A 27268-nucleotide genomic window follows, 5' to 3' on the forward strand; every position below is an offset into this window, starting at 1 on the left:
TTAATATTGTATAATAAGTTTGTATAATATTAAATGAAATAAAAATATAATGCATTTAATATCATAATACTATAAATAAATCTTATTGAATATAAATATAAGTATAAAAGGGTATTAAATTTTTAATAAAATTCAAATAAGTATTAAATTTTTTGTAAATAATTTACATGTAATAAATGAACAGATATAATTCTGTTTTATATTGCACAAATAAAATATTTTAAGTAGAAATGTCCATAGAAGAAGAATTTAATATTGGTGGTATAAAAAAAGCTTTTACTTGGCTATGTAATCGTGCTACTTCAAGATCTTCTCGTTCTAATTTTCTAATTAATTGAGCAAATTGTACAGTACCTATATACAAGAGAACATGATAAATAACGTATTTATATATTATCTATTATTAATCAATACTTTTGACAAAAAACCTTCTCGTCCTTCTGAAAATCCATAATTTTTAATAACGTCCATTTGTATTTGAACAACAATTGGAAAAACAAACTGCATCATGTTTAACATATTATCGCCAGTATTCTCTTTAATTTCGGCAATTTTTTGAGAATTTTCTGGTGCATCTAAAGCTTTTAAAATATCAGTCAATGCAGCTGCAATAAAAAATTAACAAATAAAATATTTAAAAATATTTGTATTATTAAAATTAGTAATAATATTCAAATACCTTTAGCAGTTTCTGCTGTGAAATCAGGTATACTTGTCATCGTGAAAAATTATATATATATATATATATACAACAAATATTTTTTATCTATTCTGTACTTCCAAAATAAACATTTACAATTCACTGTATAAATAACAACAAAGAAATAAATATCTTCCGAGAAAATAGGCTACTACAAGTACAATTATTGTGAGAAATTATCTACAGTCGGTAACAATGTTCAATTTAATGATATAGAAATATTAACGACCTCTATATTCAAATTCTTACATTCATTTTAATAGTTTTTTTTCGAAATTAAAAAATCTTAAAAATATTATGCTACATTTCTTTAATTTAATTGTTCAATTTTTTGCTTGTTCTTTGTCATTCATAAACAATAAAATAAATAAATCTTTTAAAAACAAAAATGCAATATTAACAATTTAGAAAATATATTTAATCATAATTTATTGATTCGAGCATAAATATAAAATATTTACACTTCTTTTCTTATTCTTCTTATTCTTCAAAATGTTATATATGTATTTTTAAACAAAATTTTTAAATTAAAATGTTTATTCATTTTTTTATAATTTATAAATCGATACAAAATAATATATATATATATGAGTAATATTATATTACACTGTATATATTTATAATACAAAGATCACTTACCGATAAATATTCCGCAAAGTACATATATATGTGTGTTTGTCCTGTAATCCTTTCGTACAAACACAAATAAAACAACAATTGCACATTTATATTGAATTTGATTGAAGATAACATATATCTAAAAATCATATATATTTTTGTATTTGTACATATTTGATATTATTTATGTATACATAAAATATGTATATATATGCACATGCTATGCTAGTTAATTGTAGGACTGAACGACCTCATTTCTTTGCATACGGATTCTATCGCAAGTAGTACTCGTCGAATCAGTGACAAACTTCTCATTGAGGAGAACGAATTTTTCCACGTTTTATTCAAATTTAATTGAATTATAAAAGTAAAATATCTGAATAAAATGTATGTTCGATTTAAATATTCTTTGCTAAATTTATAATAATATAACGGTAAAGTATAAAATATTGAATCTTGCATGTGTTTTAATGATACATTTTATTGATTTTATTATTTACATTATTTAATATAATTTTATCTGAATTAATTAGAGTCTTTAAATTTATCAATGTAGGATCATTGATTCTATAATAGAATTGAGTAATATTTCTTATTTTCGATATTTTTTGTTCAAAATTCGGATAATCCTTTGGGAAAATCCTAAAGAGAAATATATATACATATATATATATATATATATATATATATATATATAAATTGCAAAAATCTTCGGATATTTTTCAATTCATTGAATTATCTCGTTTACATTAGAGCGCAGGTATTGCATCGCGCAAACTCCGCCCTTGCAGCATCCAGACCATCATCCAGAGATTTGCCCTCAGTGCCAAAGGTCCACACATTGCAAGTGGAACGGAGAAATACAAAAGTGTACTTCTGTGTGTTTTTAACAGGTAAAATCATACGGTTTGCCTTTAAATTGATGATGATTTCAGAAGTTTACGAAAGATAAAGGACGAGCATCGCTCTGTCCTGTTGATCTCTTTGAAGTGGACGTGAGAGACAAGAGCTACTTTCCTAATGGCAGATCACGATAATATTTACGACGACGAGGTAATTAATTATCTTAAATCAAGTACTCTAATTTAATTATTTTCTCATTGCTTTATTTCAATGATCAATCAGAATCATTCAAAACTTAAGTTACTTAACGTTCGATAAGACAAGAGATATTTGCGATTTTTTTTATATTATAGTAATGTTACTGAATTTCATATTATTTTTTATTAAAGCTTTTTTTTTTTTTAGCATGAAACAATTTACATTTTTATAATTAATGTTACCCTTCGTAAAGAATCAAGAATTTTTGGTATCTTTTCATTTAACATATATAAATAATTGCTTTTCAATAATAACAGATCACGCTAAAAGTCAAATATTTTAGTAAAAGAATTCAATGAAGTTGATGAATGAAATCTTAATGTAAAATCTAAATGAATTCGCGTTTCATCAGAGAGAAGGTCACACTTCTTCTGATCTTTTAAAAAAAGTCATAAATACACGAATATAAATATACATTCGTATATCTACACGTACAGATATTTATGATGAAAAGTATAAATGAAAAAGATTTTGTTATAAAAAAAAAAAATGACTCGCGCGATCATTTAAACTTTTAGTATAGATACTAAACTAAGATTGATTTAATATAATATAAAATAATTTAAATTATATTTTTATATTAATATAAATTAAAAAAAAAAAAAAAAAAAAAAACAAAAAGAAACATTTGAATTTTCATTCGATTCATTTCGTTCAAATTTGAAATTTTATACTTGGAAAATAATTTTTCCAAAATTCCATATCCTCTGTGGTGACAACAAGTGCATATTTATGCGTGAGTTGACTGACGTACAATTCTGTACTGGCCCTTCTTCTTCTATCGATTAAGCTACAGCAGCTGACTAACATACATACTAAACTCAACTGAACTCTAACTTGATATTTTTCCTTATGAATATTATATTATACATTTATTATTTTCTCGAAAGACAAGAATCGCAATCACACCTGTTAGTACGTAAGCAATAAATCAATAAAGCTATAATTGTCTACCTCTTTTGTCTACTTCTATATTTAATATGAATAATTTAAGAAAATTTCCTTGCCATTATAAAATAATATTATAAAAAAAATTCATCAAACAAAAGTGTAAATATATTTATCTTGGATATTTCAAATAAAATAATTATTAAAATCTTCGATTGTTACACTTGTGTAAATTTTCGTTTAACAATAGAAATATTAGTAAGAGCCTTTGTCATAGGAGCTAGTGTCGGCTAATCCAAATCAAAGGAATTGGCGTGGGATTTTAATAGCTTTGCTCGTGATCGTTGCGGTTTTAGCCCTTATTGTCACGTCAGTTGCTTTACTCACACCACCTGATGAAGGGCCCAGAGTTCGTGGTTCACGTTTACAACTCACCGAGGTTGTATATCCGTTCATTTCTATTCATGATTGTATAGAAGAATATTTATAAATTTCAAATTATTATTTTATAGCTTCTTTCGGGTGAATTGTCTCCGTTGCTCTTTAATGGATCTTGGGTGAGCAATCGTCATATATGCTATAGGGATTTTTCAGGTGGTATTTCTTTAATGGATGCATCTGATGCGAATTTAGCATCGCGTAGGTTGATGTCAAAAGAAACATTTGTAAGTTTCAATGAAAAACTAAAATATTATCATTATAAATCAAATCAAATCTATATTTATATAAATATTTCCTTTTAATCGTTAAACACTTACATTACAGAGAAGATTAAATCCTGCCAAATTCTCGCTATCACCGGACCACAATTATTTGTTACTTGCTCAAAATATGAAAAAATTATTTAGATATTCTTATTTAGCTCAATATATAGTCTATGATGTGGAAACACAGTTAGTATAAGTTATATATATATATATATTAAACGTCTTTACATTATTATAATTATATTTTGATCGATAAATTATCAAAGACTCTCTTATTACAGAGATATAATACCATTGACACCTCATCCCGAAAAGGAAAATCATCCATATCTGTTGTTAGCTAAATGGACACCTCGTGGCCATGGACTCGTTATGGTACAAGATTATGATATTTATTATAGAACGGGTCCTTTGAGTAACAGGGGTTATCGCATAACTGATACTGCAATACCTGGAATTCTATCTAATGGTCTACCAGATTGGTTATACGAAGGCAAATCTTTTTCCATTTAATCTAATCATAAATGTCAATTTTGATTATTATGAACGGAGAATTCAAATTTCAATGTTTCTATTTATAGAAGAAATTTTACATAGCGCCGAAGCAATCTGGATGTCACCCGATGGTCATATGATGCTTTATGCATCATTTAATGATTCGTTAGTTGAAGAAATGCATATTCCTTGGTTTGGAGAAGAAAACAGTTCTTTGTATCCTGATATACGATCTTTGAGATATCCTAAGGTATACTAGTCTTCTTCAAGAGTTATAGCATGTATTATTTTTTAATAGCAACGTTGAAATAATTTTTGGATTAAAATAGTTTATATCGAATTAATTAATGTTTGTTTTTTTTTTAATGATTATTATCACACATGTCATCCTTTGTGAAATATTCTTCTTACATTATACCGTTAAAATGCAAATAGAATAAAATGATAATTTACAGCCAGGAACTCCAAATCCTTTTGTGAATCTATATGTCGCTGATCTTGTTGATCTAAAGAATATTCAGACGAGAGTAGTGAAACCACCCCTTGTCATCGAACACGTGTGAGTTTACTTATCAGCGATTTAGAACAATTTTTTACAAATTTTATACAGTTTTTTTTTTAATAATATTTATACTTAGAATCTTCTTTATTTTTTCTATAACAATATTTTCATCCATAATGAAAACTTAATATATTCATATAATGTGTTTATAAATTTTCATGGCAAACACATGGTAATGTTTCATTTCATTTATTATAGAGATCATTATTTTACTACTGCTTCGTGGGTATCAGTAACGGAAATTTGTATATCGTGGTTAACCAGAACTCAGGAACTCTCAGTCGTAACAATTTGTAAAAGTCCTAGGTGGCATTGTCAGGTTTGTAATTGTTTAAATTGTATTTAATATTAAAAGAAACTTAACATATATGTCTAAATAATACAACATTTTGATAGGAGATACAAAGAATAGAAAGTTATAAACCCGGATGGGTTGACACACCACCAGAGGCACCACTATTCTCAACTAATGGCAGCAGTTACATATCGATCAGTCCTGTATCAGATGGACATGCTGGGTTTTTTAAGCATATTGTACTAGTAAATGTACTTCGAAAGACACAGACATCCTTGACACATGGACGATTAGAAGTTGTTAAAATATTAGGGTGGAATAAAGTCAATAATACCATGTATGTGAACGAAGAGTATAGAATATACTAACAGCTACGCATTTAAAATAATTTAAAATCTACTTAATTCTTTCAGATATTTCATAGGTATACCACCAATGCGTCCTGGGCAAAGACACTTATATCGGATCAGTTCACTTATACCTCAGGATATTTCGCCGCATCCTGCAATTTGCATCACGTGTAACGCTCAGTTTACTAAAATAAATAACAATCAAAGCAGCTACCACACAACATTTTCGGATCGTCGTAATGGATGGATGGGAAATAATTTGCACGAGGAATATGATGTACAAACGGAAAGTCCTGAAGATAAGGAACAACGACGTGCAAAAGAAAAAGCGAAAAAGCAGAAATCAAAAGCTTCGCACGCTTCTAGTGAGTACACAACACTTGTTGCGATTTTCATAACGCGTGCGTTCTATATTACTTCTTCATTATCACAGTGTATTGTATTCTTCAATAATTGTCATGCATTTTTCTAATGTTAATTATAGAAGTAACTTAAGTTATGGAAAAGTAGAATTAACTATCATAGTTAGTACTCTGCTGCACACATTTACACATAACATATATCCACGGACATATAGAATATACAGGGTGTATCACTTCACACGATTATTAATTATATTAATCATACTAGCTTCCTTATTTCGATTATTTATTTCATTCATTATACAAATACTTTTTAATTATTAATTAACACAATTTATTAATAGAAATTACACAATAGTCTCATACGAATATCAATTAATTGTAAGTTTTGTTTTCTTTATTTTGTATTATTTGAAAAATTCTCTACTGAATATACTTACCAAACAAATCCAATAGAACAACAATACTGCTCTGTAACTCTTGCATACTACTTTGCATGAATGCTTCTACCCTGATTTATTGGTTTTTGATTATTTATGTCACGATAATTGTTGATTTTTCATCCACTGTATACAACCCTTTTTTAAGGATTTTTATCTCAGGAATCCGCCATTTGAAGCTGACATACTAGCTGCGGTACACCCAATATATTCTACATTAGCATGCTTCGAACATCTGGAATATTTTGAATGATGGGTAAGCTGCTCTATAATGCATCGAATAGTGGAATAAAAGAATGCAGACTACTATTCTAATTAAGGAGCAATCGCACTTCTTGCTTATGACAGTCCATAGATATATGTATAAAATTCAATTTTTATTGCACTATTGCTATTCAATTTCTCTTTCTATCTATTTTCTATTTCGTGTCAGTGCGTGATCTATAAGTATAGTAGGATTCCTTTTCTTAAGAGGGAAGCGACGAAGCCAGTCCCGAATAGTTATGCATAAAAACGCAAGTTAAATTATCGAAACGAATCAAATCAAATTAATATTATTTTACGTATATTTTTTCAGATTTGGAGGAACCACCTTGTCAATATCATCACGCCATTTTTCCATCTTACGGATTGGACTACTTCGTTCTAGAATGTCTTGGTCCTGGGATACCTACGATCTCACTTTATAAAATTGATACGCCAATGCCACGATTGTTGACTGTTCTACAGAATAATACAGCGTTACGCGTTAGTATTCTCTATTATTGCTCTTTTTCAATATTTACCGATATTTACTGTTATGTATATATAAATAATTTTGTTAGGAAAAAATATCTAAGATCGCTCTCCCGCAAGTGAAAACGTTCCCGGTACAGATAAGTGGTGGTTACAATGCACAAGTAAGATTACATTTACCACCTGGTTTGCGAGAAGACGAAATCACGCGTTATCCTCTAGTTGTACAGGTGTATGTATATCAAATAAGCATAAAGGATAAATAATATCGCATGCCGATATATTTGTATTTATAAATGTGTAGATATGGAGCACCAGGGTCTCAGTTGGTGACGGAGATGTTTAAAATCGATTGGAATACATATTTAGCCAGTCAGAAAAATTTTATTGTAGCTCAGATAGATGGTCGAGGTAGCGGAGGTCAAGGATACGAACTACTTCATGAAGTTTATTATAGACTTGGTACTGCCGAAGTAGCTGATCAATTAGAAGTTACGGAGTAGGTTTCGAATTTTTATATCTAATTTTTGTAAAAATGTTTTTATCATTTTTTTCAATTGTATTTTAAATCTTTGTTTTAGATATTTGAGAGATTCGTTACACTTTATAGACAAACGGTGCGTCGCAATTTGGGGTTGGAGTTATGGTGGTTTTGTTGCAACATTAGCTCTAGCTCATCCCGGACAAACCGTTTTTCATTGTGGAATAAGCGTGGCACCTATCGTTTCATGGAAACTCCATGGTATAAATAAAATATTCGACAATATTTGCTTTTGTATTTTTTTTATTACGATTAAAATATACACAATGTTTATTTTATTTATAAAGAAACTTTATTATTATCTATTAACGTATATCATAAGAGATTACTAAATCTGGCGCTGTTTCGTAAATAAATTTATTACAGATTCTGCTTATACCGAGAGATACATGGGATTACCAAACTTTACTTCTAATTATCAAGGTTACGTTGATTCTGATGTTTACAACAAAATCGAGTATCTACGTAATAAAATGTTTTATTTAGTCCACGGAACTGCGGACGATAACGTTCAATTTCAACAATCCATGGCACTTGCGCGTCACCTTGCGAAAAAGGCCATTCTCTTTCGACAACAGGTATTTTCACAACCTTTCGACCGTAAAGGCATTCTTTGTTTTTTTCACCGATAATTTCGTATCGTATACCAGTCGATATCTGTTGATTATCTGATTGCTATTGACAGTAATTACAATGCAACAAGAAGCTGATCGGACATGATATGGAAAGAAAAAATCGTGGATTCTTATATTTGAGTATCAAATATGTACATACATAAAATTTAAAAGTAAGTTCTTTAAATATCGCCTATTGCATATTTATTGCATGGTGGTTACGCTTTTTGCAGTCAACTTTCTTTTATACAAGTAATAAAGCACATAGCCGGAGTCATGTGTGAAAAACCTACTTATTACTATATACTTTAAACAGTATTTACGAGATTAAAATGATTATAGAAATCAAAGTCTACATATGCAATCAATAGCTTTGACATAGAATCACGGAATCTAAATCAGCAATAAATTGATAGTAAAATGACATTAAATGAAAAGGAAATATTTTCGTAATATACATACGGTATCTATATAGACATGATGAAGTCATAAAAGAAGTATAAAGAATACGTATTTAAGTTTGTATATATAGATATGTATATTAAATTGATCATAAAATTGATGTAATATTGAATGAGAACTCGATAGATATCGGCTGTCGCTTAAAAAATAACTTCTATAAACATTAACCTTTAGATACGTTCTACTTTGTATATCGCACGTGTTATTTATAAACTGTATAGCTCTGGAAAAGAAATTATTCACCGATGAAAATGTGTGAATAAAAATTATTTTTCATTAGATCTTACTTTGTTACGTGTGATATAAACAAGTTGACGTATCTAGAATTATAGTCCAAATGTACAAAATGTTCTGTTATTTTTTCTTTTTCTTTACTACATTAGGTGTATCCAGATGTGAGTCATACTTTAACGGGTGTAAAAAAACACTTATACTTATCCATGGCTCAGTTTTTGGAAGATTGCTTCCAAAAGCAAATACCTTCAGATACGAAAGCAGGACTTGGCAGTGGTGGTTCCGGTGCTTAAAAAAAGAAATATACATAGGTACTTACATGATAAGTTGTAAAAAAAAAAAAAAAAAAAAAAATGAGTGCAATCTATATACATACATTTTCCAAAATCTGTTCAGTTCGACAGAATAATTACAAAAGAAAAGATAAAATTATCGTATAATTTTATACTTTGCATCGATATATTGTGTAACAAAAAAAAAACAAGAAAAAAAAGAAGAAAAACTCTAAGAACAAATTAATTACAATCAATGCGCTTAGATAATAACAACGTAAAAATTGCATTTGGCTTTAAGCCTACCAAAGTGTTCGTCTCGATTGCACAAACTGTCCGTCTCGATTGCACAAACTGTCCTTCATTTGTCTTATTAAATTTATTGGTTATTGAGTACATTAACTTATATTATTTATCGTTAGCAAAAGTCGAATTCTAAATTCTTATGCGATATTCTAGGTAACAATAAATAGCAAATAATGGAATACAAATTGACTTAAGCACCTCGTCAAGGTTGTTTGTAACACTAACTTTTTGAACAATAAAACGTTATTTGCTCAACGATTTGCCTTCCATTGTTTAGTTTTTCTTTAAAAATATATTTATTTTTGATAATGTTTGAGAAATATATATGCACCGAAAATCGAATATAATTAATATAAATAATATAAGTGCGCAGATTACGTTAATAAAATATTCATTACCTTTTCACTATGCGACTAGTGACTAATATACTGTCATAAAAAGTCACAAGTCTGGAATCGATTCAATGAATTTTTTATTCGAACATCTTCCAAGATGCAATAACATATGATTCTTTAGATTCGTTGGTTTACTGAATCCACGATTACAAATTTGACACCTAAATGGCCATAATCCGTTATGAACGTACATATGACTCTTTAAATCTCCAGGAGTTGGGAAAGATTTAGAGCATTGCAAACATTTGTGCGGTTTCTCCTGTAATGTAGAATTTTTAATTATTAATATTGGTTAATATTGGTTGTCCTTGAACTGATTATCGTTAAACATATGCTTTTTTTAAATTACTTTTTAAAATTAAGTAACTCTTTCTATTCATTTATTTATAATTATACTTTTATTTAACATTTGTATATTATTCTTTGTGTCATCAATATTCATTTCAATAAATTATTATAATTAGGATATTTTAGATATTAAGCTCTTACCTTGATGTGAGTCATCCTATGATAATAAAGATTCGAAGATGCCGTAAATTTTTTGCCACATACGAGACATTGATGAGGTTTTTCACCGCTATGAATACGCTTGTGTGTATTTAGAGAACTTGATGTCGAGAAACCTTTACTGCATACCATACAAACATGTGGTTTCTCTCCTTTAAATGAACACATGAATATTGTAAAATATAATTTAATACTTATTATATGTTGATTACTATTACTAGTAATGTAATGAAAAAAAATAATGATTATTTATTCTCCCAATACATCAGATATATATCGTTTAAATTGATGTTCTTACCAGTATGCGTTCTAGTGTGCCTTTTCAAAAGTGATGGACGATCGAAAGATTTACCACATACTTCGCATGGCAAAAGTACTTTGTCACCTCTCTTTATAGTGGTTAAAATACTACAATCAAGATGATCACCAACTAATGATAATGTAGATGATGATGATTCCTCGGAGGTTGATTCATATTCATCAGGTTCATAATAAGAGTGCTGTATCGATGGTGATATGTGTTGAGAAAGTAATGCCATGGATAAATCCAAAGGTGATTCTAAGACATTGAAAATTGCCAAATATTTTTCATTTAATTTTGAAAACATTGAAATGTCTTGCGGAAAAAAGTTTGCAAAGAAATGTTGAACCCACCATCTACGATACTATCGATCAAACATCTGTAAAGTGCAGATCTCATACACATATCGTGAGAAATAAAAATAAAATCTGGATATGTTACTGGTGGAAACCAAGCTATTAATTCAGTATCTGGTTGAACATCTTTGATAACTTCAAAGATCGGCTCACCTAAAATAACGTTACGAATCATTGAACAATTTTAAGAAGATATAATTATTATTTATGAACGTTTAAAGAAATGGTAATGAATGAACGCATGACTTACCCTTTACCTTCGTCCCAATAAGATTAACTTGTTCGTCATCTGCTTGAATGATATGAAGAAACCTTATCCAGTTACACTGACGCTTGTTAAGATTGTAGTTCGAAAAGACTTCGTCATAGCAACCGTACTCGCGTCTGATCTAAAAGCGGATCGCTTTAATAGGCAGCTAGCAGCTCGTCATAGTACGCTAAGAGGGTAGCGAATGTAATCGCACGGGAAAAACGACATCAAAGACTTATCAACGTTTCTTCCAATTGCAGTATGAGAAATATTTAAAAATGCTCGAATAATAACTGCAGTTGTTTCGATTCATTATAAAAGAATTAATTCGAAAGATATAACTACAAACGTACTAAAATATGTTATTCGGATGTGTGCATAATTACATTACATTAATAATCTGTCTTTATAGAGAATGAAAAGATGCAAAAACAAAAAAAATCAAAAGGCAGACGTATACTTACGTCGTTGTCATCGAGAAGAGAGTACAGATCAATTTTATCAAACCTAATTGATCCCTGAAATGGATAGATAAGTGTGCCCAATGGAATGAAGACATTAGACCACACCGATATTCGTAGATTTGTAACAAACGAGTCCGAATCATTTTTATAAACATTTTTACATGCGGACTGATCACTGGCAAGAACTAACGAGAACTCTTTCGGTATCAGTACGCAAGTTTCCATAACAGAAAACCCACTAAATATGTACTGAAGAATTTCACTACTGTTTTAATTTCTACCGTAAACACTTCACGAAGAAGTTCTTCACGCGCAAAGAGTGATTTCCTGTTTTATAGAAAACGAAAAATAGAAAATATCTTTCAACCAGACGAATTCTTTTTACTTTAACTGGATTAATTATGATAACTCGTAAGACTTACGCTGGTATTTTGATTATTCTACATATACATATATACAAGATCGTTGATGGATCAACATAATCAGCAATTTTTTAAAATAATCTGTGTTTATTGAGTAAAATCATCAAATAATTAATTAATATTATTCAATTTGTTATTCACTGTAACTCGAAATAATTTTAATTCTTTTTAATATTTATCTATTTTGGAATCACTATACTAAATCGTTTTAACTACAATAAAATGTTAGACTCGTAGAAACTCGGATGACGTTAGAAGCGCGAAGAATCAGGTCGTTCGTTATGTTAGGTGCAAGACCCTTGGTTGACTGGCTGAGATTAACCAACTGATCTTGACCTTGCGACGGCTTACCAGCATTTGCTACCGAATGGGTAGCCCTTCCCCTTCTCCATTTCTTTTCCCACCCATCGTTCGTCCTGGCCCCTTTGGTCCAGATCAGCGGCGTAGTCGCGAATTAGTCTTCGCAAATGTCTTCATTTTTGTAAGCTTTTTGGTAATCCTTAGAATTCTTACATGCATACCATTTTTATTTAACAACAAGATACAACGTTTAACAAAATGATTAAAAAGTTATATATCTACCAAGTTCTAACGCAACCGTAATGCAATGTAACTTTGATCATGAACAGGTATTCGTGGAGACTTCAACGCCTACATATTTTCCGTACAACATGTTATACATGGGTAGAAAGATGACACTGTATACAAAAAAATCGCTGATATAAGGAACTTGTTAGAAGAAATATCTGCGTATGTAGTAGATAGTTGGAATGTTATCGTTCACCGAGTTGTAGTTGATACGAAATTAGTTCCATGTATACAACTTATGTTAAAATGGTAAGAAACTTATTATTAAATACAATATCATAATACATCGCGTTGTCAATTAAAGATCTTTGAAAAATTAATCTTGAAATTATTTAAAAAGAACTTAGTCTCATAATAAGATGTAAAAGAGAAGATGAATTAAAAGTTGTACGTAACAAGTATGAAAAGTAATTGTATCAAATTTTCTAAGAAAGTCGGATGATGAAGACTACGCCGTTGGAGTTTTGCCCCACTATGTTCGTTGAGCCGCAAGTGTGGCATGATTGTAGAGTGAATGTAAGTATCCTTCGCCGACACAAGGAAGCCGGCCGGTCCTCCTCGTGGTCTTCTTCGTCTTTCCAGCATCATCTACAGTACCGCTTAAAAGAGAACACACGTGCGTGAATGGGCACCTGTCTCTGCCTGCTTCTGCCCATCTCTCTCTTCGTGATTATCCGCTTCACCTTGCCTCCCTACCGATTCCAGTTAACAGGGCCGTTTCTTTTCTCTCTTTTCGTTACTCCTCTTTCAAGTTTGTCCTACCAACGTCTTCGCCAACCTGCCTCGCCTTGCCAACGTTCTATCATCCTTTCTCACTCTTTCTTTTTATTTTTCTCTTACTCTTTATCTGCCCACCCTTCAGCTCCTTTCTCTTTCCCCACCCTTATACATCTCTCTTTTCTTTCTTCCTCTTCGTTCTGCTCGTTATCGAGTCCGTAGCGCATTCTTTTATTCATCCATCAGGGTGGCTTCGGCAGTTGTAATAGGGTGAAAACTGCTGAAGATCGCATAAATAAAGAAGCGCGCCGAATATTTACTACGACTCTCTCCCCTTCACCAATGTATGCACGCGAGTGCAACTTTTAACTCTTTTTCTTTTCGTTATTTCCTTTCCTTATTTTTTTCTTCTCTTGTAACTTTTATTTTTTTTTCTCTTTCTTTCTTTCCTTTTTTCCTTTTTCTTCGCGTACAGCGAACAGCTTTAAGTGTGTAAGGCCTGAGAGCGAGTCTTCGCATCCTTGCTTCTTCGTCGCATTTATTATGGCAAAGAATACGTTCCCGAAACGGTATATATGTATTTACGAAACTTACTCTCCTGTCAAAATTTTATTCTTTTCTCATATATATATATATATATATATATATATATTAACGTTCGATCATACAAAGATTACGATAACAACGGCTATACCCTAGATCTTATAGATATCTTTTAACTTATCCGATTAAATTTGATCGTCTTTCAATGTTATCAATTTGGTATGCCGATATTAAAACATTTTTGAAATGTATAAGTATAATAGCAATATCTAAAAATATTTTCTTTTAATTTGGGTTAAAATCTGTACACATTTTTCTTCTCCTTCTTCTTCTTCTTCTTTTTCTTCTTCTTCTTGATAGAACTGCGTCCTGTTTTGTATAGTTAAACCTTAACATTTTCCTAGATGTAAATAATATTTTTATAATTTGTTCGTTGATACGAAATAAAAGTAATAAAATATTATTGAACATTATAAATGAGCATGTATTTTCAATGAAAACCATAATGCACATCTTAAGATTTTCCTTAGAAACTTGCATATCAGCAAATATCAATGTCGAAAATCGTCCATGTACATAATCTTTAGTACCATCGACGCGCGTTTATCTGTACGTCACAACTACTCACAGATATTATAAATTATTGTAGAAGATTCCTTGTACAAGTAGATATTCGTATTCACATCGATCGTAAGCATAATATTTAATTTTGTATATTCATTAAAATAAAAGATTATACAACAATTGTTCCAATTCTTGAAGTCTTTCATTGCCATGGTTCAATGCTTGCACTTCTTATTTTATAGATGAAATGTTTACAAATTGTCTTGTTATTTTAATATTTCATAGATACTCATATCAATTATCAATTTTAAAACTATCTTTTAATTCTGATTATTCAGCAATGAATAATTTGTATACATATATATATATATATACTAGATACATAAAATATACGAAAGTCTAAATAATAATACGATTTAAATTCAGCTAAATGTACCGTACTATCAATTATGACAACAATTAATATCAGTGCGATCAATATTTAATCAACTCTTAACTTATTTTTTTTTACAACACTTAACTGTGTAAAGAAAACCGTAAGCTTATATATCGTATGACGAACGACCTGATTCACAGAAGAGCCAATTTCATGATCGTAAATATCACATCTGATAAATGCAAGTATAAATATGATCGTGAAGACTCCTTTATTCGTAAAACAAAATGGCTTATAGGATCTTCATCTTCGTTCTCACAGTCCACGCAACTGGTAACTAATGATTCCGATTAAATCTAATTAATAATAATAAATCTTATGTACATATAAAAGTGTATAAGTGTATTAAGAAACAGCGATCGCGATTGATAAAAAAAAATTTTAGCAAAATAGAAACTTTATCGTGACTTATAAGGGAATTTATGAATTGATAAGTAGAAAATTCTATTTTAATAAACTGTTTATTATCATAAACTACATTTTCCTATTTAAATTATAATATTTATCAAATTTAATATATTTAATTGACTTTATCTATATATCGAGATTTAAATATATTTTATATAACATATATGTACATATATTTATTAAATACGAAAAATAACTGTTTTCTTTTAAAGTTAGTGCTATACCACTCTCTAGTAGAGTAATCGGAGGAAAGGATGCTGATGACAATGCATTTCCTTATCACGTATCCATACGATTATACGGATTTCATATTTGTGGAGGATCAATTATTACTGATCAATGGATTTTGACAGCAGCTCATTGTCTTAATACTCGTAATATTAGGAATACATTTGTAGTAGCTGGCAGTAATAGTGTTCTATCAGGTAAAATAATCTTTTCTTAGATCTTTTCTATACACGTATTATAAGTAACATTTATGTTAATATTTAATCAACATTATTTTCATTTTCAATGTTTATTGTAATTTTTAATTTGTAGGTGGCATTGCATACGATGTGAAAGAAATGATCGTTCATTCGGAGTATCAAATAGGACCTATTTTAAATGACATTGGTCTTTTAAAAATTGTTGGTAGATTTAAATATTCTAACGCAATCAGACCCATTCGACTCCCAGATGAAGACATCGATGAGACGGATCGTACTGCAATATTCACTGGTTGGGGAGATACCACGGTAACGGCGATCATCACAAATCAAAAATACAAACATTGAAAATATCATTGAACTTTATTTATCAGTTATTGAACCATAATATCTCACTTTGGCGATTACTGTTTAAATAAATAAAACATTTATTTTACATAAGAATATTGAATTTTTAGAGAACGGGTGGAAGCACAAATTGGATGCAACTAATAAGTTTAAAAATTGTTGAATTCTCGAAATGCAAGATGATATATCCATCAATTACAAGGGCCAATATTTGTACAGATAATAGCTATACATATGGTGTTTGCTATGTAAGTATTTTCAATCATTATTGTATACTTTGTTTTTTTATTAATTTACTTCACAAAATACATATCGTATGTATAAAAATAATTTGAGAGAATGAACATTAGAATTAAATTTTTACAAAATTTTTAAATAGCGTATAATTTCTTTTATCAATCATTAAAATCATAATAATTTACTTTTAGGGTGATTCTGGTAGTCCGCTTGTCTTAGATGGTGTGCAAATAGGTTTAGCCTCTTGGGTTACACCGTGCGCTAAAGGATTTCCAGATGTTCACACAAAAATTTACAGTTATATAGATTGGATTAAATCACATATTAGTTAACTTCGTATTAGTGAAATACAATTCTTAACAGTTGATATTGTTGCAACATATAAGACAATTAGAATAATGAAATTCTGCACGAACTGATTAAAAATAAGCCATATAATAATTACTTTAATCTTTTTATAAGATTATCATCATTTACAATATACATATACATCATTTAAGATAATCATCATTGATAAACATAATAATTAAATGATCGAAACTCGATCGTGCCTAGATATTTGTAAATTTTCATCGATAGGATAGCAATAATCGAAAATATTATAACAGGTGTTTGCTAATCCATTTTTATCTCATATCATGTATAATCATAAGCGTATTTAAATCTTTAGTGATAATAAAGTTTTATTAACAATAAAAACAATATATTTTCTTTAGTTTCTTCCAATAAATACTAGTTTAGTATATAAATCTTAATGGATATGATATTAAAGGTTGCTTTTTGACTCTATGCGATAAATACTTTCAATTATTTGCACTAGTTAGAAAAATTCGCATAGATACGATCGTGAGTCCATCAAGTAGTGTATGACCTAAATAAAACAGCGCATGCCCCGTCATTTACAAGGACAGTTTCGAGGGCGTGTTTTCATCCCCCGGCTGTTCCAAGACTTGGCTTGAGGTCTCGTGCCGTTTATAACATTTTGTCAGAGAGTGAAAGAGAGAGAGGGAGAGTGAGAGAGAGATAGTGAGAGTAAGAGTGAAAGAGTGAAAGAGAGAAATAGAAAAGAAAAAAGAGAAAAAGATGAAAAAAGTTAACTAATGAAAATGACAATTAAACCTGCTGTGTGACTCCCTTCATATTTCGCTACTAACAAAGACAAAAAGAAAATCGATAGAGGAGTGCTACGTTCCCTTCTGTCGTGTCAACCTAACTCGAATCTCGACTGTCATCCATGGTTAAAGGAAAAATCCAATGAACGTGGCACAAGATCTGATTGGAAAATCCTCATTTTGACTTTAATGCAATACCAACAAATTAAAAAAAAAAAAATTTAGAAAAACACCAATGAAGTTCATCGAATTTTGTAAATTATAAAATAACATAAGGAAGTTTTTATTGACATTGTAGAAAGGAGAAAAAAACAATGAAAAAGAAACAAGTGCATTCAGAGTGTATTTACGACTAAAGGATCACCAAATATTGCGAGTTCATTTAGTGTTTCTTTCTATATTATTAATACTATATATAATGATAATGGAAATGATGATGACAAAGAAAATGATAATGATGATGATGATGATAATTTACCAATTTGTCCTTTTCCGTAAAACTTAAATAATATTACAAGATTTAAGTCGTATCTTTTTGTGTGCTTAATCGAAGAAAATTCAAAGTATTCTTCTTCATATCGCACAAACAAGTGAAAATAAAATTGAAATTCGCATGCTTACAAATCCTGTGTTAACATTGCTTAAATATTATAATTATATATATATAATATTATATATAATTATATAATATTAATATAATATATATATATATATATATATATATCAATATTTTTTTGAATAAAATCAACGATACGATTAAAAATGGATTAGAAATGAACATCGTGCAAGCAAAAATTTAATGTTTACATTGTAAACAAACCATATAGAAAAGTGCGTAAGATAATATTAAAAATTGAGAATATTAACGAAGTCTATATGAGCTGCTGTCCCTTCATGTAAGTATTAAAAAAAAGTATTAAAATCATAGTATTATACATCGCGTGTTATTTCGTATAATATACCATATATTTATAAAATATATATTATCATAAATTTATTATCGTATGATCGCTTTAGATTAAGAAAGTTTTAATATAAATCAATAGGATTATATTGATAATTCTTGTCATGTATTTGCATATTCTTATTAATGATTGCAAGTAGCATACTGATATTAATTTGACCATTATATCTATGTAAAATAGTATTGCGTATTGAATACAAATATCTGCTTCATTAGCATATTTTTATTTCATAAATAATGTTTCTTTTCTTTAATATAATTATTTTTACAATTAAATATTGGAATAAATTTATACGTTTGTTATAATTTAAACAAATAATGACAAATGTATAAATCTCTACGTATAATTTTATATCTGCTACACGAACTATGTATTTTAATAATAATTAAATTATGTTTTGTTTAAAAAAAACGAATTAAAATTAACTTATAAAGAAACAAAATAACATTTTAAGAACGACATTTCATATACGTAAGAATCGTTACGTTTCAATTTCGCGCGTAACAGGTTTCTATTATTTCCCGCTGTACTGTTTTCTTTCGTTCTACGCCAAACTTCTCGTCAATGCACTTCTAAACGAAGATACCTTTCCAAGCTTTTCGTTATTTAAATATATTATATATCTACATGCATACAAATAACATCCAATGTATTTATATGCTTCGTTCTCAAAAAATAAGAAAAAATTTACAAATAACAAAAAAAAAACATTAAATATAAAGTTTAATTGAAGGCTTAATAAAATAAAAATATGTTAATAGTATGAATGCAACATATATATATATAATGAGGAGCTAAAAAATGAGAGAAAAAAAAAAAGAGAGAAAGAAAAAAAGAGTTAAAAGAAAGGGAGATAGAGAGAGAGAGAGAGAGAGAGAGAGAGAGAGAGAGAAGATAAATAACTCACACAAGGAGATAATGACAAGCGAATAGGAGGAAGAAGTAGAAATATTGAAAATGATATCGATAAGTGTAAATAATAATAAATCAGTGAATAATGACATCGAAAAGAGAAGATTTTAAAAAAGATAGGTTGTAAGGGTATGTGAAATATTATATAGTCAGGTTGGTCCGTCTGATCCAGAATAAAGGATCTGTAAGGAGAGTGAGCTGAGAGACAACAATGGGTGCATCGCAGCGAATCTTCGGATCGGCGCTCTTTGTGTTACTCGTACGGCTTCCTTACTAGTGCAAATGTCGTTGAAGAAGTCCGAACGTGTACTCGCTTAGAATTATTCATCTGTCACAAAGAAAAAGAGACACAGAGAGAAAAAGGAAAGAAGGAAAGGGATAAAGAATAATATACGTTCAGATGAGCACATAAAACGTACCATTTATTTGTTTGGGAGATGCGGTGTACTTTGTGTTAAGTTTATGCTGTGAATCGTTTGGCAATTGGTTGGTTTTCTATGGAAGAAAGAAACATCTTGATATAAAAAAAAACGATCATGGCTATTTCTCAAATATCGCTAAGTAAATTCTATCTTGTTTCTATTTGGATGATAGCACGTGTTGAGATTTGCGTCTTTTAATTTGCCAATTTAGTAGATCGTCGATCGATCTTTGATTTTTTGATTGAAATGTAAAACAATTGTTATATTGATACAAAATTTGTGTGTGAAAAGAAAAGATGAATTTGTGTGTGTTCTGTGTGGATGTGTGTGTATGTGTGTGTGTAATGATAGTTAGTGACGACAGTAAGTGACGGATAAAATGACAGCTAACACTTTGTAAATTCAGTGTTTATCTAATTTCACTTCTGTCCAATCAAATATTTTGGACAGTAGTGACCTATCACATGTTTTCAAAAACGTGTGCCATATAGAGACACTTCCATAGATGCATAATATTCATCTGAAAAATACATAACACAATCCAAACTCCATTATGGACGCACTACGTCTAGCTGTACAGTGAGTTTACTAACATTAACTGGATTTATTTTTATTGCATTTTTTGTATTTTTGATATTTTTCAGCCAAGCGTCTTTACCTCCAATATACCTCTAATATATATATATTTCTCAACGAAACTACAAGTGAATCTTTGGCTAAACCTTCCAGTTGATAATTTTTTACTTCAAAATTTAAATAACTTATGCATATATGTATATATATATATATATATTTGTCATTGGAGTTATAAATATTTCTGAATAAAAAAAATGTATTTAAGAAGTAAATAACAACAGAAATTGTATAATAAAAATAAAATTAATGCATATATAAATAGTACAATACAAATAATAAGCATGTGCATTTTATTATCTATTTTGAAATAAATCAGAGAAATATACTCATACCTTAATATTTTTTAATTTCATCCAACTAACATGATACCTATATAATAAGTATAATTTTTAAATATTTATAATAAGTAAAATAGCTTCTTCCTATATTTATTGTAAAAACTATTTTATCATTCTCTGTAATTTTTAGGACACGGCTAGGGGAGAGGATGGTCAGCATGAGCTCCATGCTTGTAGAAACAGTTAGTATAAATTATGAAGACTTTAATGAAAGTTTCTTAACATGTGGGACATGTTTATGTGTTTATGATGGTGGAGAACATACTCCAAAACTATTACCATGCTCTCACACAGTATGTATTTAAATATATCAAATTAATCAAATCTATTTTAAAATTTGTTTTAAATATTTTTTATATATTTCTAGGTATGTTTACATTGTTTAACAAGAATTGCTGCATCACAAACAAGAGAAACTGGAGCATTTCGATGTCCAATTTGTAGAGAATTAATAACTATCCCTCGTGGAGGAGTTCCTGCATTACCCCCTAGTTTTCTTGTCAATCAACTTCTTGACCTCATGTCGAGACAAAGACGAGAGGTATTATATATTGTATTTATTACATATTCTTCTTTATAAATTAGCATAAATTTAAAAAATGGATTAATACTCCTAGCATTAAATTAACTAGAATATCATATTAATTGCTTTCATAAATATATATGCTTATTCATTGTAGGTTATCCCAAAGTGTTCAGTACATATAAATCAAGAATTACTATTCTGTGAAACTTGTGATACAGTTTTTTGTACAATATGTACAAGTGGTACACACGCAGGTACATCACCAGGCTGTACAGAACATACAATTATTCCTTTTAGCATTGCAATAAAACGAATGTCTGAAATTCTACTTTATAAAGCAAATGAATGTATATCTAAGGTAGAGAATTGTATATTTTATTGTTTTTTTTTTTCTTTTAAATTATTAATGTAATTGTTGTATGATAAAGTAGAAAGTTGTTAATATACAGGTATATTTAAGTTGACACAGGCTCAAGATTCTGTGAGCACAGAACTTCAACGTTTAGATGCTTCCATGGAAAGATGTTTACACGCTATTGATGCCGAATTTGCGGATATTATTTCTAAAGTAGAAAAACGTCGTGTGGAATTACAAGCTGCCGTTAGTGCTGCTGTTAGAGATAAAAAACGGGTACTCGAAGAACAACATGCTGCAATAGAAGCGGAAAAAAATAAAGTTGAAAGAGAATGTGAAGGATTGCAATATCAAGTATACACACATACACGACTATTTTTTTTATATTGAATGTATCTATAAAAAGTATTTGTTTTTTATCATTTGTTTGTTCAAATGTCAACCTTTTTCAATAGATCGAAGTTCAAAATATAACGCAACGAATTGGAAGTTTATCCGATCAACTTGATGCAGCTATAGCACTTAGTGAACCAAGGGAGAATGCTTTTATCACATTTGAATTTAATCATAATAATGCATCTTCTGAACTAGAGAAAGCTCTTGATAACTTAGGAAGAATACGTTCCAGTACAACATTACCTGGTAGTTTATCATTGATTATTATAGAATATAATATTTGTTATTTACTATTCAACATAACTATTATATCAAATAAATTTTAATTTGTATTATTTAACAGGTTTATGTAGAGCTAGACTTAAAGATCCAGTAATAGTTAAACTGCAAGGAGTTGTTATAGTTGAAACAGTTGATTACCATGGTCATCCACGTAATGTTGGAGGAGATCCTATTGGAGCAGAATTAATGCTAACAGATAATATTCAATCAGATAATCAAAGTCAATCAATTGAAACTGAAGTTAAAGACTTGGATAATGGTACTTACGAAGTACTATTTAGGCCACCATATGCTAGTCGTTACATTTTAAAATTATCTGTATTTGAAAGACCTATTAAGGATTATCCATTGTTTTTCGATGCCACGGAACATAATGAGCCAGTTAGAGTCTATGGAAGAAGAGGAAATGCTGAAAATGAATTTCATCAGCCAGTTGGAGTTGCAATAGATGATAATAGAAATGTTTATATTTTAGATACTGGCAATTCACGAATAAAGGTACGTGTATGTTTTAGATTTATATAATTCATCTGTCATTGATTCAATCTTTTTGTGATTTTGATTTTAACAAAACATAACATCTCTAAATATTATTTAAAAATTTATTTCTATTTATTGTGACAGGTACTAGATAGTGATTTAGAATTTCAAAGACATATAATTAATGAAGGCTTAGAAGGACGTAGTTGTACAGGAATCGCCATATCTCAGCAAGGTCTTGTAGTTGTTAATTGGAGGACACGAAGAATCACAGAAATGAGTACACTAGGTGATACAATTCGATCTTTCTCTCATAATACCTTTCAAGTTAGTACATTTCTTTATATTTTATATATGTAATTTCTTAATAAATATATTATTATGTTTTATAAATAATATTATTTTATATAGGAACCAATTGATATAGCAGTAGATAGAAGTTATGGACATATACTTGTTGCTGATAATGGACAAAGTTGTGTTTTTGTATTTGATTCTGATGGTAAAATACTATTTCAGGTTAGTTAATAGCTTTATAAGGTAGATCATTATGTTTATTAAACATATTTTATACAAAATAAATTACTAATAAACAGGTTGGAAAAAGGGGCACCTTTAAATTAATTAATTCTGTAACTGTTGGTCCTGCTGGAGAAATTTTAGTTGCTGATAGTCGAATTCAAGTATTTTCTGCTAAGGGCGATTTCTCTGAAGAAATATATGCTGAAGGAAAAAGTAGTTATATTTTGTTTCATTACATTTAAATATTACTTTATATATATTTATATATTATATGTCCAATAGATAGAGGCATATATGGTGGTATAACAGTAGATGCAGAAGGCAGAATACTTGCTACTCGTACAGATAAAGGTCGAAGCATCATTCAAGTCTTAAAGCTGGGAGGAGGTAATATTTTAACTGAAATTGATTCTCATAGTTCAAAATTACGACGTCCATCAGGCATTGCGGTACTAGCAGACAATCATTTAGTCGTGGTTGACTTGGGTAACGATTGCATAAAAAAATATAGATATTGGTAAAACTTGTTCTTAATTAAGAAATTTCACTTCGCGACTGAATAAAATTATAAATATGCCAAATGTTCTACAGTTTTATTAGTTTCTAGTTTAATAGCTTTTAAAATTCTAATGTTAATCATATAATGACAGTTTTGATACGGATTTTATAATTTAGTCGGCTTTGTAAATAATTATATAAGGCGAGTCTAATGGTCGAATCTACATATATTTAATTTGTAACTTAATTTACATTTTTATTGACTTGCTTTGATAAATTTTCTACTAATATCTTACGAAATGTGGCATATTAATTTTGAATGCTCTGTACTTACATTATATGAGCAATTAAGCTTATTTATTCTTTTAAAACCTTACATTTTTTGTTGTATATCTCATTTATAGAAGTAATAATGATTTATAAATTCAGGCATAATAATTACATTTTTCAATGTATAGTTGAACAAATCATAAGACGTTTCATATAAACAAAATTATTTATATTTAGGAAATTCACAACTTAATAATTAATAATTAGTATTACAATAACATTATTGTTATACACACCAACTTTTGATGTGTATTAACCATATTTGAAATAGTAATATGACACTGCCCTACTGCATTACTTCTAGCTCAGAGTGAAGCATATTCAACAGTCCCATATCTTATTTAACTAATCATATTTACATTTAGTTTAATATATATTATAATTTATTTTTAGCTTTTCTTTTCTTTTCTTTTCTTTTATTATCAAAATATTTTGCTTGATTTTGAAATGATATTAAAAAGGATACATTAACTTTTTAAACAGAATTTCCTACTTTTTGTATGTATCGTACAGAAATATCAGTATGTTATAATTATAACACTTCTGTACATATGAATACATCTATATAAGCAACTTACACACCAAAGCTTGATCTTTTCTGTTAATATAAAGCAATCAAGGCCTCGAAAAACAACAAATCTCTCTTACAATTAGTAAAATTAATATTAGTACAGATAAAGTTATCTTTTAAAAAATCATTAATCTATATTTAGTAAAATTATTATTACATTTTCATTATTCATTTATTGATCTTAAACCTGTGATTTGAAAATGTGTACAGTTATTTATTAAAAAAATTTTTTTTTTTTATAACTTTTGCATATAAAGTTTCAGTAGACTGACATTTTTAAAAATAATTTGCTATAACAATAGATAATAGAATTTGAATATAAACACGAAAAGGTATCTTACAATTTGATTTGTACAGTATTACATTTTAATTGTTATTAAAAAAGATATTAAATAAAATATAAGAATTTCTAATCTCATATGAAACGATATAGAAAAATATATCTTACATTATAATGAACTTCTAATTTTATTGAAATTTATGACTTTTTACTAATCATGACACTTAATAGGATTTAATTCTAGATTATAATACTCTTTTTTACAAGTTTATATTAAGTAACAAGTTTTATATTATATAGATACCTTACTTAAAAAATATATACTTTTATTATTGAAATACCTAGGTACAGATAATTTTATTTACAATAACATGTAAATGCAAAAAAAAAGATGTACATCAAACACATCCATATATAGATCGAAAAACTATATATTTAACTAATTGTTTACCCTACTTATAATTTCTCTGAAGACTATAATATATGAACAAACGAAAATTTTGTGTAATTAAATTTTAGATTGTTTAATTTGAAATAATAAATAATAATTAAACAATTTTTTTTTCTTAAAACTACCTTCGCGCTTCATTGATTTCTTATTAATCTACCAAATACAAAAATTTAATTATTTTACATATATGAAATAGTATCATGTAAAAATACATGTAAATATGAAAAGAAATACTCTGCACCTAGGTATACAAAAAGCATATATCAGTTTATTATACTAAATATTTCTTTTGATATGTCTATACAATTCTTATATTTTTACCGCATACTGATATTTTGAATTTTCTAAATAGAATATGCAAAGTCATTATAATTTTTAATAATATTGCTCTAATTGTCATCCCTTGCTCTATGTTTCTTTTTTTTTTTTATGTGCAAATTAAAATTTATTTAAACTTTATTAAATAATTTGTGTTTCATTTGCAAAAATATTATTTCAATTAGAATATTTTATATCACATATATACTAGTACATATCCTTAAAATGAAATATATTTAGGTGCGACCACTTGAGAAATAGATAGAGGAAGATTTTTGTTGTTATGTGCATTTATCACACACGTAAATTTTGTATGTAATCTATTCTTACATTTGTTTTTATGTATCGAGAATCATTTACTATTCTTATGAACAATATTATTATAAAATGTATAAATAGTCTAATATGTTGCTAAACTTGGCATATAATACGTGTAGAAAAGAATTCATAAAATTTCTTGAGTAATGCATTACTTTTTCACATATGCTGAAATTACTAATGTGATTAGCATGCACAGAAATAGACTTACATTAGAATCTCCGATTTATTTTTATTATAAATATTATAGAATAATATTTTGCCAAGTTATTAGGTAATTATTATAAAAAAAAAATAATAAACTTTTAATGATTGCTAAAGTTGCCAGTTATTGTGGCACACGATCAAAACTTAATAGTTGAAAAACGTAACTTAATATATGTTATGATACATATACTTTGGTTCCTAATCAGGAATAAATAAATCAAATATATGATATTATGATATAGAGTATAAACTGAAATAGTTATAAATTACCAAAGTTCAGTTGTATAAATAAATCTAGACATAGGGCAATAATTTTAAACAATATCTTTATTATTTTGGGGGACTGAATTTTAGAAGTACAACATTCCTTGTAGGCTGCTTGGCAGAATTGAATATAAATATGCATATAATGAATAATTACAAATGCACCATTGTATTAGTCCTTTAGTGCAAAACATGGCAGTGCCTTTACTGATAAAAAATTTCCATGTAATGTGCCTATTCAAATTCATTATAAGTCATTCAGATTCGTTTATAAATTTTTGATAAAACGAGTAATGAATTTGGAAATAAAACATTCGTAAAGTTCAATTGGCATATTGTTCAAAAATAAATTTATGATTTTATGAAAATAATAAAATTCTTAAATTGTAAATTTTCAGTTTTTCTAACAAAAATATTTTAAATATTTTATTAAATTTTC

General features: G+C 28.5%; 5 protein-coding genes across 9 annotated transcripts; 3 read left to right on the forward strand and 2 right to left on the reverse strand.

Moving 5' to 3' along the window:
- Positions 1-45: 45 nt before the first annotated feature.
- On the reverse strand, positions 46-867 carry LOC107071603 (protein C10). Of its 2 annotated transcripts, none has more exons than XM_089173500.1 (3): positions 680-867; positions 415-605; positions 46-354 (listed from the first exon to the last, which is right to left on the reverse strand). In XM_089173500.1, the coding sequence occupies exons 1-3, from the start codon at positions 717-719 to the stop codon at positions 331-333; spliced, it is 255 nt and encodes an 84-aa protein (XP_089029626.1). In that variant the 5' UTR covers positions 720-867; the 3' UTR covers positions 46-330. The 2 variants fall into 2 exon arrangements, with proteins under 2 accessions (XP_089029626.1, XP_015186216.1); XM_015330730.2 differs by having other exon boundaries at positions 429-605; positions 680-862.
- Positions 868-1628: 761 nt separating this feature from the next.
- Positions 1629-9940, forward strand: Dpp10 (Dipeptidyl peptidase 10). 3 transcript variants are annotated; one of them, XM_015330759.2, is made up of 17 exons: positions 1629-1752; positions 2072-2371; positions 3588-3746; positions 3820-3972; positions 4073-4200; positions 4296-4507; positions 4596-4759; positions 4965-5068; positions 5270-5390; positions 5468-5703; positions 5780-6081; positions 7096-7265; positions 7343-7485; positions 7558-7752; positions 7835-7995; positions 8161-8372; positions 9254-9940. In XM_015330759.2, exons 2-17 carry the CDS (start codon positions 2339-2341, stop codon positions 9395-9397), a joined length of 2637 nt encoding a protein of 878 aa, XP_015186245.1. In that variant the 5' UTR covers positions 1629-1752; positions 2072-2338; the 3' UTR covers positions 9398-9940. The 3 variants fall into 3 exon arrangements, with proteins under 3 accessions (XP_015186245.1, XP_015186244.1, XP_089029612.1); XM_015330758.2 differs by lacking the exon at positions 1629-1752 and having other exon boundaries at positions 2078-2371; positions 3585-3746; XM_089173486.1 differs by lacking the exon at positions 1629-1752 and having other exon boundaries at positions 2078-2371; positions 3585-3746; positions 8480-9318.
- On the reverse strand, positions 9438-14299 carry LOC107071616 (uncharacterized). Its single transcript, XM_015330763.2, has 6 exons — positions 11956-14299; positions 11492-11630; positions 11239-11394; positions 10883-11143; positions 10567-10736; positions 9438-10336 (listed from the first exon to the last, which is right to left on the reverse strand). Exons 1-6 carry the CDS (start codon positions 12178-12180, stop codon positions 10124-10126), a joined length of 1164 nt encoding a protein of 387 aa, XP_015186249.1. The 5' UTR covers positions 12181-14299; the 3' UTR covers positions 9438-10123.
- A 431-nt stretch (positions 14300-14730) lies between these two features.
- Positions 14731-17907, forward strand: LOC107071602 (chymotrypsin-1). Its single transcript, XM_015330729.2, has 5 exons — positions 14731-14797; positions 15846-16058; positions 16174-16370; positions 16520-16657; positions 16838-17907. The coding sequence occupies exons 1-5, from the start codon at positions 14731-14733 to the stop codon at positions 16976-16978; spliced, it is 756 nt and encodes a 251-aa protein (XP_015186215.1). The 3' UTR covers positions 16979-17907.
- A 145-nt stretch (positions 17908-18052) lies between these two features.
- Positions 18053-26631, forward strand: LOC107071615 (tripartite motif-containing protein 2). Of its 2 annotated transcripts, none has more exons than XM_015330762.2 (11): positions 18053-18654; positions 21162-21324; positions 21399-21572; positions 21712-21915; positions 22018-22266; positions 22368-22554; positions 22652-23088; positions 23215-23397; positions 23482-23589; positions 23667-23805; positions 23875-26631. In XM_015330762.2, the coding sequence occupies exons 1-11, from the start codon at positions 18635-18637 to the stop codon at positions 24111-24113; spliced, it is 2103 nt and encodes a 700-aa protein (XP_015186248.1). In that variant the 5' UTR covers positions 18053-18634; the 3' UTR covers positions 24114-26631. The 2 variants fall into 2 exon arrangements, with proteins under 2 accessions (XP_015186248.1, XP_015186247.1); XM_015330761.2 differs by lacking the exon at positions 18053-18654 and adding an exon at positions 18976-20636.
- The last annotated feature ends 637 nt before the right edge of the window (positions 26632-27268 follow it).

The sequence above is a fragment of the Polistes dominula genome, unplaced genomic scaffold (genome assembly GCF_049000335.1).
Source record: "Polistes dominula isolate Pdom_NZ unplaced genomic scaffold, Pdom_raw_medaka contig_33, whole genome shotgun sequence".
Lineage (NCBI taxonomy): Eukaryota > Metazoa > Arthropoda > Insecta > Hymenoptera > Vespidae > Polistes > Polistes dominula.